Source organism: Pteronotus mesoamericanus, unplaced genomic scaffold, assembly GCF_021234165.1.
Source record: "Pteronotus mesoamericanus isolate MK-2021 breed Mesoamerican mustached bat unplaced genomic scaffold, CSHL_Meso_final scaffold_45, whole genome shotgun sequence".
Lineage (NCBI taxonomy): Eukaryota > Metazoa > Chordata > Mammalia > Chiroptera > Mormoopidae > Pteronotus > Pteronotus mesoamericanus.
Window position 1 is genome coordinate 2,813,996 of NW_026555317.1, and position 14,201 is coordinate 2,828,196.

The 14,201-nt window shown below is 36.3% G+C and overlaps 1 protein-coding gene across 1 annotated transcript in view; it reads left to right on the plus strand.

Moving 5' to 3' along the window:
* Nucleotides 1-14,201, plus strand: part of LOC129086821 (septin-7-like) — a 51,634-nt gene that overhangs the window by 15,674 nt on the left and 21,759 nt on the right. Inside the window, 1 exon segment of the mRNA XM_054593540.1 lies at nucleotides 940-1,096. Coding sequence (XP_054449515.1) covers nucleotides 940-1,096 — 157 coding nt within the window.

A 14,201-nucleotide genomic window follows, 5' to 3' on the forward strand; every position in this document is an offset into this window, starting at 1 on the left:
AGTCCCTAAGTGAGCAAGAATGTTCCTTTCCTTTTCTAGCAGACATGAATTCTCCTATTGGAAGCAAGACATGGGCAGGACCATCTTATACTTAGCTCAGCCTCATTACGGATTATCAGGGAAAAACCAAAGCGAGCCACAAGTTCCCCTTAACTCCGTCCAGGGAATAATTTGTATACATTATGAGAAAATATTTTTAAACTTTTTTATGTAAGGTGTTTTATGTTTCATATGAAAACCATTTTCCTAGGTATAATAAAGTTCCTGTAAGAGAACTGTGCAGGTGTACTAATAAAGAATAAATCACATATGTAAATCTAATGCATGCTATATCTTGATTAGAAAGTTTGTAGATGTTTAAGGCTTCTTTATGAATCAAGAGGGAAGCTGAAGTTTACTCAAATCAAATGGGATCCAACCAGGCAGGTTTAATAGATCATTACCTGAAAAGAGGCCCTTTATTATTAAACACTGGATGACTATGAATAGATTTCAACATCAGGCAAAATCTCTGCCCTCTGTCCCCTGAACAAAGGAGCAGAAATGCTAGAAGAGAAGCCCAGCCAGCCCACTGGGACTCTCTTTCCTGTCATTACTCTCATCTCCTTTCTAGCACTGTGGGAACATGCAGTTCTGGGGCAAAGGACCTTCAGACAAGTCAAGCCTCCCACCTTTAAGCCGAGGACTAAAATGAGAAGAAACGGCCTAATATGTGTAGGCATTGCAATCGTTAAGAAATACAAGTGTGTGTGACAACTGTTAGACAGACTCTGACTATGAAACCCAGAAATTTCACTCTCAGGTACCTGATGTAGCCCTGAGAGAGAAACATTCCCACTGCTAGCAGCTCCCTAAAGCTCATCCTTTCTGCATCCAGTGTTAGCTGAGAATGGACGCAGGGGACTCTGACTCTTTGTTGACACTTGCTCATCCTCACAGGTTCTGGAAGAACTGAAATTTGCTCGCCACCATAACTTCTCGGGCTGGCTCCTGCCTTCGCTCTACACGGCTCTCAGCACAGAACGCTACTCAGGAAGGACTGTATCCACTTACTCCACTGGGCAGCTTTACCTCCGACACAGTGATCTGCAGCTTGGTCAGAGCCCACTGCTCTCACTTGCAGTGTCTCTTCCAGAGATTCCTCTGGCATGTGGAGTGCACTCGTTCTTGTTCTGCAACTCACAGAGATTTTTTCACGTTTTGTTTTTGTATTCCTGTGGCCATGTCAGTGGAATTCGGGAAAGAAACAGGACTTGAAGTCATGGAAACAGTTTGTCTTCTTGAAGCAGGCTTCAGATCATTTATTTTAGACTCCTGTCCTGAAGCCCTGACAGCCCATTACAGTGTTAGGTGAAAGTGTTTGGCAGCTAGTGCTGTGGTAAGGCCACTGGACCTGATTTACAGAAGAAACTACGAGGCCAAGATGAAGAGGAAATACAAGCTGGTATTTCACAGGGCTGGGAATTAGAAAGCTCCGAGTTCTTGTTTTTGGCATTGAGTCGGGCCATAATTCAAGGCCAATGTCCTCATTTCTGCATCTCAACCTCACCATCTATAAAGTAAACAGAAATGCACAATCCAGTCCCTGATGCCACCTGCAGGGAAATGACTGTGCATAAGGAGCAGAAGGGGCAGCCTGTGCATTAACATGAACAGTTAGGCGAGCCAGCACAGGCAACACCAGCGCGCAGAATAACAGACCAAATCAGGAGTGCACCGCAGGATGCTTGCTACCTGGCATCCAGATGGCCTGAGATAAGCAGCCAAAGTGATTAGTGTCTCAGTCTGCCGAACACCATATATTTTTATTTATTTGTGTATTATTTTCCTATTTTCCTTCTTTTCTTCTTGTAAAGACATTTAAAAACATCCAACTGTACAGAAATGCATCACTGTCATTTATCACATACATCAAAAAGCAAATGAACATTGAAAAGGAAGAATAATTCCAGAATTAGAAATCTGACTCTTTCTGGTTTGGGAGCAAAACACCACACATTTATACAGGGTCAGTCCCTATCGCACTAAGAACAGGGTGAGTTATAAGAGGCTACAACCGGAAATTAAACTCACATTTCTTCCCTGACAACATAGCATATTAGACTCTAATCATTCAGTGTTGCATTGTTATTTACTATTTTCCTGCCATCCACATTCATGTATATTTATGTGAAGTCCAAAAATATCCAGCAGCATTTACTCCCGATGATTATCTATGTCCTAATCAGAAATACTAATCAGGAAACACATAACATACTCAAACCCAATTGTGTAAGACAAACAACACCCAGAGTACAGAAAAAAAGTCCTGCTTAGATAACATGTTCATCAAAGTATCTTCCGCTTTTTACAGAAATAAGAAGAGAAAATAAAGACCATTTTCTCCTTGACAAAGATAAAGATGGATCTTTTGCAGGATCTTCTAACCAGAGAAGAGCAGAGATCAGCACAGTGCTAATTCAGACACACGTTTTCTCCATGCATTCAGTCATAGAGAGCAAAAGTTGATTACATAGATCCTCAGATGTTTTCTTCTATACATAAATGATTCAGCCATTCTAAGGTATTTTACTACTGTTAATAATAGCCTTGAAAACCTAATGACTTTCCTAATAAATTCAGCTCAAAAAGCAAACTATTTTGAAATGAGGAATTATGAAGTTTTATACAGTACAAAAGTTTAACTAGTTGGATCTTTCAAAACCTTCAAAGCAATTCTGCATGTCCATTTAATGTTTGTCTTTCTTAAACTGAACAACCTGGTGCTTAGAAAATTCTTTTATATGTTGCACAATCACCTCTTTAAAGTTTTCTCCAGGTGTTGACAAATGATCCCGTTTGTTTTTCTTATTTATTGCAACAGAAGTGGAAACATCTATATCAGAGCATTAGACTCAGGCCACCTACTCAAGTTTCACAAAGCTCTCCTGCTCATTCAATCCACTCTCCTACTGCTCTCCTGAGACTATAATTTAGAATTACTGTAATCCTCTCTTATCCACGGTTTAAATTGCTGCAGCTTCAGTTACCCATGGTTAACTGAGGTCTGAAAATATGGAATGGAAAATTCCAGAAATAAGCAATTCTTAAGCTTTAAATTACATGGCATTCTGAGTCATATGATGAAGTCTCCCACCACCCCACTCCATCCTGCCTGGAATGTGAACCGTCCCTCTGCCCACCACACCCACACTGTGTACACTCCCCACGGTTAGTCACTTAGCAGCCGTCTCAGTTATCAGAATGATTATCAGGGTATCACAGTGCTCGTGTTTAAGCCTATTTTACTTAATACTGTCTCATTCACCTCACTCCATGTCATGACATAGGCATTTTATTATCTCACTTTATCACTAGAAGGGTGAGTACAGTAAAACAGGTATTTTTGAGCGAGAAAACAGACCCCATTCATATAACTTTGATTATGGTATACCGTTATAATTGTTACATTTTATTAATAATTATTGTTGTTAATCTCTCACTGTGCCTAATTTGTAAATTAAACTTTATTATAGCTATGTATATACAATTAAACTTTATTATACCTATGTATTTTTATAGGGTTCTGTACTGTCCACAGTTTTAGGCATGCACCAGGGATCTTGGAATGTGTCCCCTGCAGATAAGAAAGGACAACTGTATTTTCTTTTTATCTGGATTTTAGTCTTTAAAAAGGTTTTTTTTCCCAAACACATGTATATATTATATGAATTTAAATGGTTACTACCAAAATCTATAGCAAATTCTCCTGTGGTCTTACTACTCAGAGCATGTGGTTGTTCAATTATCAGTACAATTGAAGACAAAGTTTTTAGACAGTGGAGCAGTGTTCTTTCTAGATGCTATTTAATAACACTGATTTGCATTTATCAGGAGTTAGGCTATGGCTAACCACCTTTTAAAAGGAAATCGTTGCCGGGTCAATCTGGCTTTTTGGGGCTGAATCCGATTGTCCATCTCTTACCAATCCAGTTGGTTTCCATTCAATTGCTCACTGACAGAACTGAAAATCTGACCTTGACTATTTTACCATAAATATTGGTCATGGCAAGGAAACATAACCGTAACATCCGAAGTAATTTACAGAGGACATGTTAAATTGAAAATGGGGTAAATTCATTTCCATCAATGCCAACAGGTCACTGTGTAACACTGAAAAAAAAAATGAGGAGAGTAGCTAAATCTCTCTATGGCTTAATATATCATCTTTGAAAATAGTTTTAATAATTTTATTTCTCCCATTGGTTGGTAGGTGTGAGAGATCATTAAGGAAAAGTCAACCACTTTTTAGGTGCAATAGAAGAAAATCCATCTATCTAACATTTATGAGAATGAGGTACAAACAAGAATGTACCTCATTCCCCAAATACTTTCATTTGGGTATGAGAGTCTATTAGTACTCCTGATATCTATAAATTATCAATCTTGGACTAATGCTTTATGTAAACCAGAGTTTTATTTACTTGGTTGTTTGAGTCGTTGGTTAGTGTTTGTTGGTTTGTTCTCTACAGCCCGTATCTGCATACTAAGTACAGTATTTGGCATGTCTGATCTAAAAGCTCAAGAATTTGCCCTGGCTTGGTGGCTCACTTGATTAGGGCATCATCCCATGCACCAAAAGCTTAAAAGTTCAATCCCTAGTCAGGAGACACCTACCTAGGTTATGGGTTCGATCTCCAGCCTGGTGCATACAGGAGACAACCAACAGATGTTTCTCTAACATCAATGTCTCCCTCTTCCTCTCTACTGAAAATCAATAAACATATCCTCAGGTTAAGATAAAAGAATATTAAAGATAAAATAATAGCTCAAAAATTTGAGTAGTTATAACTTTTTTAAAAATTACCTCCAGTTTGATCTAAAAAGAGAAAAAAGCTTAATTCACCAAGAGCATAGTTGTTCCTTAGCCCCGAGTCTAGTTACTCCAGTCCTTGACCTCGGTGTACCCAGGACTAGACGGTAATATGGGAAATGTGAGATGATTAGAGCTAAACCAGAGGAAACACTGTAGTGATATTAAAAATGAACAATACATAAAAGAACATTTCAGTTTATGAAAATGAAAGCCCCATGAACAAACAGTAATGCAAATGTCATCTTTAGGATGACAATCAGTGTCATAAATGCACAGATCGGTGAAGTTACAGGCAAGAAGTTGGTTACACGCAGTCCTGCAATGTCCCGCAGTGACTGCATATAGATGCATGTATTTGAATTGCATTTTCAGATTGCTTAGTCTGATCCTTGAAAGCCTCTAACAAAATCCACCCAATCCTATTGGTTTATTACAGAGACTGACTCTTCATAGCAGTTGAAGATTGTCTGAAAATACTGTCTCCCAGGTTCTTAGCAAAGCATATTTTTCATGCTAGTATCATCTTCAAATGAGTAGCTAGAGAAACAAAATACTTAAATAAAAATGTTACTGAAAAAGTGGTTACTAAATTCAGTGATTTCTCCAGATAATAGGAGTTCCTTGGAAAACATATTAAAGAATACCTGAGGCTTAAACAATTTCTCCTTAGAGAAAGTCTACATAGTTAAACCTTTAAAAATTTATTTGTTGAGAAGATTGACTTAATGAAGACATTCTTATTTGATATTACATTCATCTGTTTTGTGAAATTACAAAGAAACAAGAACTAAATAATCTATGTATATACAGAAAGTTGAGTATTAATGAACCATAGCCATTTCTCATTTTTATGAATGCTTTAAGATGTTTCTAGCAATGAACTCACCTTGTAGTAGTTTAAATAAATAAAGGCTTTTTTTTTGCAGGTATCAAGAAGACTGAAGGTAGATGATTACAGTATATTAGCTGCTGAAAGGTGTCATCAAGGACCTAAGTTCTCTCTCTCCTTCTGCTCTTCTATCCTTAGCGTGCTGGCTTTTATTCTACACTTGTACTCTATGACTACAAGATGTCTACTTTAGTTTTGAACATCACCTCTGCACTCAAAACAGAAAGGAGGAGGCCGGAGGCAGGAGGGAGGCAACAGCCTCATTTATATTCTTATTGTCTTAATCTGCTTGGGCTGCTACAATGAAATACAATAGACAGAGTAGCTTTAAAAAAATGAATTTATTTCTTATAGTTCTGGAGGCTGGGAAGTCCAAGATCAAAATGCCAGCATTTTTGGTGACTGGTGAGAACTCTCTCCCAGATTTGTAGACAGTCACCTTCTTGCTGTGAACTCATGTGATGTTCCCTTGGTGCTTTCTCATGGGGAGAAAAGAGAGAAAGAGAAAGAGAGACCCCATTCTTTCTCTTCTTATGAGGGCACTAATTCTACCATAAGGGTCCTATCCTTGTCACATAATCTAAACCAAATTATCTCCCAAAGGCCCCTACTCCAAATACCGTCACATTAGAACCTGAACGTATAAATTTGGTGGAATACAAACATTAAGCCCATAATAGTCAGGGGGACAAAATCTTACCCAGGAATAGTCAGCAGAATTCTACTTAATTTTATTGGTAAGAACTGTTTAGATCAATCCTTAGTATAAGGGCCGGGAAAGTGAATGTTTAATGGAGCACATTTTTACCTGAAACAATATTTACTTCCCTAGCAAGGAAGTAAAGAAAGAAAATAAACACTTCTGATGTCTGCTATACTTGCCTAACCCAGTAGAGTATGCAAAAGTTCTAAGATTTTTTTTTTTTGCTCTAATGAAAAAGATGCAATTCCTAAAAATTTGCAAGATTTCAAGAAAAGAGCAAAAAGAAAATAAACTAGGAGCAACTTAGAAATCACTCAATAACACAGCATTTCGTCCTCCAAATAAAAAAAGTTACAATTCTCTTGAACTTCTGTGATGTTTCTAAATCACACCATGTATACTGTAAATATTATATATATACACAAATATATATATACACACACACACATATATATGTCTTAGAAATTATTAAGCAGTTTTAAGGATTTCAACTTTGTATTAGTGTATTGAATTTATAAAAGTTGCACCATGAGACAGAGGATGTCATTCAGTAAAATGCTGTGTCTGGAGGAAGTAATAAAATATTTCTTATTTATAATGAGGATAACTGTGATGAAATAAACCTCTACCAGCATCAGTCCTTTTTACTAATGCTTAAATCCTGTGCTGCAGAGAATTCTCTTTCTAAATAAAATTCTACTGAAAAAAAAAGTTTATATTCTAGGGTTTAAAGCCTTCAGAGCAGTTCTGGGGGGCTTCACTGCATGCAACTGTTACATTTCATGGGTTGGAACTAGGCAGCTCTGTATCTCCATTAATGTAGCAAGTCAGCTTTATAACAGTGTCCTACTTCATTCTTATTTTAAAGTAATGCCTTGAAAGAAATAAAAATAAGTTTCAAAAGTGAAGAAAGCATCCCATCATTGTTCCTAAAGCAAACCCAGTACATAATTGTGGCACCGAGTGTCTCATTGAAACACATTTGAATTCACCATGCTTGCATGTCTTATCCACAGGAAAGCTTGTTAGATAAGAGGCTGGCTCTCATAAGTAAATTTGGCTTCTGGCAACAGCAAATTTCTTCACCACTTCCATCCATCCATCCATCCATCCATTCTTTAAAAAAGAAAACAAAACTCCTATTGTATGTCAACTATGTAATGAGCACTGTGCTGGAACTTGGAAATACAGAAAAAAATTAGACACTACCAGCCTTCAAGTTGTCCAAGATCTTTGGGGACAACAGACACATAAACCATTCAAGCCAATAGCCCTGGCTGTAGCCACATCTCTCAACCTTTCCGATATATAGCCTCTTTCTCTTATGCACAATTGTCTGTGGGTGCAAAAACCTTTCATGAAGAAACACTCCTGCCCCCAATCTCCCTGTGAAAATTCTAATTTCCAATCAAGTTCATAATATTTTCCTAAATTATATTCAATACTATTCAGTAAAATTTGATAAAACTTTGCATTGTGCTTACTATTTTTTCAAATTGGTCATATATTCTACTCTGACATAAATACAAGCAAAGAAATCAAGACAAAATTCCCTCAAAGATAAAACTCCTCTTACCTCCCTCACAGTCAACATTCTACTCACCTTGTATTTTTCTGTATTTCGCAGCAACTAAGAAATATCATTTCTTCAACTCCTAGTCTTTGTGCAAAAATAGACGAACAAAAAGAGTAGAAAGAGAGACAAGTTTAGCAAGCTAGAATGAAAGAAATTGTTGAGAAATTAGGTTTCAGGTATTTTTTTATAAAATATACCTAAGGTAAAAGTGATAAGGTCTGTTTTCTGCAACTCACTTATCCAGGGATCTTAATTTTACAGGACATAATTAAGAAAACAAAAAGAAGCAAAAATGTCTATGACTGGCCAGGGTAATTGCCTCATAGTACAAACTCCTTGGGATGTTGTCTAGTACAAACTAGACAAACTCCATAGTACTGATGCTAAGAACAATGATTTTATACATAGTTCTAGGGAGTTTGGTTGTCTAGTTTTCTAGTCATCAGGATATTAGACTTTGAACATTGGATATGGGTAGTAGTAACTAGCTTGAGAGGCAATCACAGAGAGAGGAATAAGAAGTGACAGCTAAAAGCCTATTGATGATCACAAAAATGTAAAACTGATAAAAATTAGATACAAGAGCTCAAAAAACCACTACAGATGAGGCTGTAGGACAAATATCCTTTAAACATCAAAAGTCCATGAGTGCCTTCAATTCACATGACAACACTGAGTTATCTAGAACAGCTTGAAAAATATTTAATATCTTTTGTTATAGGAGTTTATGATAATAGCGATAAACAGGATCATGCAAATTGCAAAAATTAAGAAGGGTTGTATCAGACAATGGAGACAGGCTTAGGTCTGGGTGAAGATTCAATCCCTTCCTCCTCTGTGTTCTTAGAGGAGTTACTCAATCTCTCAGAACTCTAGTTTCTTCCCTGTAAACTAGACAATTAATATACATTTTTAACATGTATATTAATACGTATTTTTTATGGTTATTGAAGGGCTAAATAAATCAAGGTCTATTATACATCTAACACCATGCCTAACAAGAGCTCAAGAACACTAGCAAGCACTATTCTTCATTTGCCTTAAAAGGGTCAATTTTAGTTATCTGAAATTCATTCCTACGAAACAACTTATTCTACTAAAATGTCACATTAACAAGGTATTCTTGCAGTTAGCCCACGTTCCAAAGGATGAGGTGATTTAGCCCATTTTATCATGCTTACCTGATTCTCTTGGTAAGTTGAATGAATGTTAAAGACTATACAAGCAATAACTTCTGCTTTATATATTAAAAATCTCTGTAGCTCTGGTTTCTCCTGATTTTTTTAGCTGAGTCTTGCATCTATAATGCTAAAATTATGGGAGCTCACTAATGAAAATGGCTGTTATCATCTATTGTGTTACTATTGTATTATGGGAAGAGGACAGTGAGGAGAAGAGACAATTTGGGGGCAAAACTGGCCAAGATGGGGCCCCTTTCATAGGGAGTTCAGTAGAGTCTTGAAGAATACACAATTAAGAAAGAGGGTCAGAAAGTCACTGAAAGGGTAAAACGAGACAATAGAGTGAAGGTAAAAGCTTGGAAAGCATCAACAGAATGCTGGGATTTCTACTAGACAAACATTCCCCCCTCACTGGGTGAAAAAAAATTTCTGTAAATTCCTTTTAATTGCAATTTGTTACTTCAGGTGTTTATTTGCCTTTATTCAGTTTTTGTCATATTTCCTTGAAGGTGTCATAATTTTCTTAAGCATTTGATAGATGCTAAAAGAAAAAGATGCCTTACAATTTAATAAAATTGATTCCCCATGCCCCAAAGTTACAACTGCACCAACCAGAACACATCGGAGTCTCCCTTTATATCTTTTTTTAAGATGTTTTTACTTTTAGATAGAGGGGAAGGGAAGGAGAAAGACAGGGAGAGAAACATTGATGTGAGAAAGAACTATCAACTGGTTGCCTCTTGTACATGCTCCAACCCAGCGGGACTGAACCCGCAACCCAGTCATGTGCCCCCACTGGGAAGTAAACTGGTGACCTTTTGCTTTGCAGGATGACGCCCAACCAACTGAGCTACACCAGGCAGGGTGTGAATATCCCTTTTTATCTTCTCATTAATTTCAAACCATAGTGGCTACCTCATTACCATATATGTGTGTGAGTGTGGGGTATGTGTGTGTAATTGGGTGTAATTGAGAGAAAGAATAAATCAAAGACAGAGAGGCTACATCAACTCACCAGTTACCAGTAGGAATGTTCTATAGTCCACTGTAATTTGTAAGGGACTCTAGAGTTGAACTAAGCTATCCACTTGAAAGAGATACTTTCTCCCCCAAGTAATTTCCTTATAAACATGGATTTATTGTTTTGTTGGTGTAGAGCAGGTTCACAATTCTCTAGATTATGAGTGGCAAAATATCATCTTCTTTCCACATCTGACAAAATGTCAATATTTACAAATGTATTGCAAATTTTGTAAATAAAGTTTTATTGTAACACAGCTGCACCCATTTTTTTATGCACTATCTGTGGCTGCTTTCACACTACCATGACAAAGTTAAACAGTTGCAACAAAAAGCTGAAAATATTTGTTATCTAATCCTTCACAGGAAAAGGGTACTGACCCCTGTTCTGTTGACAGGTCTCAAATCCAGTCCAGCTGATCCAGCAATGTGAAATAAAATGTTGACAGGTCTATTTTTACTTATCTTTTCCCTCCAAACAAGTAAAAAATTATACTTTACAATTTTTTGATTCATGGATTGATCAGGATATCTCCTGCTTGTCCATGGGTCACTTGGTCACATTTATGTGAGGTGGATGAAGTGTCCTAAGGAAAGAAGTTTCATAAATGGGAGGATCAGTTCAGCATCCTTTCTCACATGCTCACTTCCAGTCCATGGTGACATAGTACATTTTATGTGTGGTTAATTAAGTGGGAGTCAAATTAGCTGATCTGTCCAAATCAACCCCTACAAAATGAGCAGTTCACTTTAAAGATTCCTGCAAAGAAACCAAATGGCATTCTAAACATGCAAGCTCAAGCGACTAACAAGTAAATAACAGAACTGATACCTCCTTCTTCAAGTACGATACTATCTAAAACAATGACAATCTAAACAGGTTTGACAAAAAGTCAGCTCAGATCAGTCCACAGTCTTAAGAAGGCTAAAGTACAAATTTACATCCTCAGTCATTTCTGATAAAAGTAGCCCTATATTCAGATTGTGCTGTAAAATCGGAAAAGTATAATAACCTGAAACTATCATACTTACCAAAAGATTTTTAAAATATAATTTACTTAACTTTTACCTCAATCTTTTTATATCTATTTAGGGCACATTTTATAATATGTAGTAGAGGGCATGTTAATGTCCACACAGAATGTATAAACAAATACACATAAAAGGGTGAAGAATCTTTTTTTTTTTACTGATAAGGTGTATAACCTAAAAGTGTTTGTACTAGCACTCTAGAAGGTAAAGGGAATTAAAAGATAACTGAGGCATTCTAAAATTTTGAAGGACTCATGGACAAAACCAAAGGGGAAGAGCTGAGGGAGGGAAGGAGGAAGGGGGCAAGGGAAAGTGGTGGGGGGTAGGCAGAGACAAATGTATTTAAAAAAATAAATTAAAATAAAATTTTTAAAAAATCAAATAAATAAATTCCTATTTAACTGGGGAAAAGAAAAGAGTTTATTTGAGCAAAAAGTCAATTTCAATCAGGCAACCCTTAAACCCAAAGTGGTTAGGAGCACTCTACCAACAGCAGTTAGAGGGAAGACTATTATAGGAAAGACATGGAAATCATTTGATTGGCTATTGCCTGAGAGGTTGCCTTATTTGGGAAGGACTGGTTGGCTGTTTATGAATTGTTGTCCTTAGGTTTTCATTTCTTAACTTTGAGGCATTTATAGCCTTAGATTTTGGTTTGTATAAGTAAGCTGCAAAGACATTAGAACCGCCTCAGCCTAATGGCCTCCTTGTTTAAATTTCACGAAGGGTAGAGAGAGAGTCACCTTCTGTCTAGACCTCTGTCTGCAGTTAATTTTTGAAATCAGAGAACCAGAAGTTTTTTCAGCAGAAGATCTACTAAAATCAGGGACACAGAAGCACCTACGTTGCTTTCCTTATTAAAACAAAATAATTACAGTCTTTATTTCAACTATTTAACTAAAAGAAAAAATCTTTTATTGTTCTCACAGTTGATCATTTATTATCTGTGACAGAGAATTACATTTTGAAAACCCATTATGCTAGACAAAGCCCCAAATCCATGACTGTTAAACAAAGACTGATTTTAAAGAATTCTAAAGCATAATAACACTTAGTTAAGACCAACCTCAAAAAAAGAATTGGTAACAGAGATATAAAAGAAACTGTACTTGGAAAATTAAATATCTCCTTAGCATCAGGTTAGTCTGCATTGATATATAAATTGATAAGCAATTTTTCCTTCACAACAGTAAATATTCTTAAGTAATAGATTATATCAAGAGATTGAGAACCAGAGGACATGCATCTGTGTTAAGCACCTACTGTGTACCTGGAGTCTGCAAAATTTGCCCAATTCATGCTCATCATACTCTGCATTTTATATATTAGAAATTTGAGATTGAGGGAATGTGACTACATGGCCTAGGTAACCCAGTTTATAAATAGCAAAACTGAGATTTTCACTTACACCTGTCTGGTACCCAAGACAGGGCTCTTTCTATCAAAGAATGCTTTGCTGAAGGCTTTTCTCCAGGAATTACAAAAATGATAATACCTCACAATTGATTCAGTGGCCTTAAATACACTAAAATCTTATACTGAAAACCATTTGTTCAAAACCTCTCCACTGACAAAATGGATCATGATTGGGTTGTCTGGTCCACACAAATCTATCTACCTAATTGTATATTTGAACAATAATTGTAGGTGCTTACTGTTTGCCAGGCCTGGGTCTAGAATCCTTATATGCATTAAATCATTTAATTCTCATAGCTATATAAATATATCTCATATTTGTCAATTTTTAACTATTTTGTCTCAATTGGCAAAAAATTGGAACATACCAATGCTTTCATTTACTATTTTAAATTCTCACTGAATCCTCAATCTTTTACCATAAACTGGTTTAGAGTATAAGGGATATCCTTCTCAGACAGTCCAAAAAGTTTCTAGATTTGACAAGAACCTCTATGTCAGATAGCTTTATTTTCCCCTCCCATAAAGAAGGTATCACAGGCAAAGAGATCCTTTTTGTGGTGCATGGAAATCTCACTGATGAATCCAACAGAAATGTCAGCCCCAAGGACATGTTTGATGTGCTTCTCGGTGATTTACCCAGCATCACACAAATGGTATGTGCTGGTATGTCACATAAGAAGCCAACTCCAGCCCCTCAAAATGTCAAGATGTTATGCTCCCTAAGAACTAACAGCTAAATTAGTGTCTCATCAATAGGATTGACCTTAATTAGCTAAGCCATCTTGTGGTTCCCATCAAAGAGTAAGATCTCCTACGTTACCTGTTGCTCTCTTACTCTTTTTAAATTTTGGGTTTAATCCATTTCATTCTCGTTTGTGTAATTTACAGCATTTTTTTCTTTCTGAAACTTCTCATTCTCTGATATTATCAGCAGGTATTTTTAATTTCCTCTGATCTGTACATGATTTCCCAGTAACTCTGAAGAAAGCAAAATGAGGCAGAACAATAAATAGATTCTTTTTTTTAACATCTGTTAGGTTTTCTCTCCTTTCATCTTTAATGACAATTTCATCACTTGGACAACTGATGCTCTAGAATTTGCAATTATAATCATGCTTTTAAAAACCAACAGAGTGAAATTAAGTAAATCAGTGCACTTTACACATGGAACAAATTGAGTAATTTTTTTGGCAATTTAATTCCTCTTCCTCTTAAACACCAAGGCTTAATCCAACACATTCAGTATACCTGGCCTAAAGATAAACATTTCACTCTAGTGGAAACTTTGTGAACTAATACTTAAACCAGAAAGCCCTTCTACAAATTGTTCACTTAAAATCATGTGCTTAATGGAAATTTAAATTTAAATAGATAGATCAAAGGGAAAAATAATGTTACCACTCTAAATAAGATGAAAGTACTGTACAAACTTTTGCTTTCTGAAGGCTTGACCTTTAAAGACAGAATCCATTCCTCTATCTGAGTCATAGGGAAGATCAAAATGTTATGAAATTCCATCTTACTCA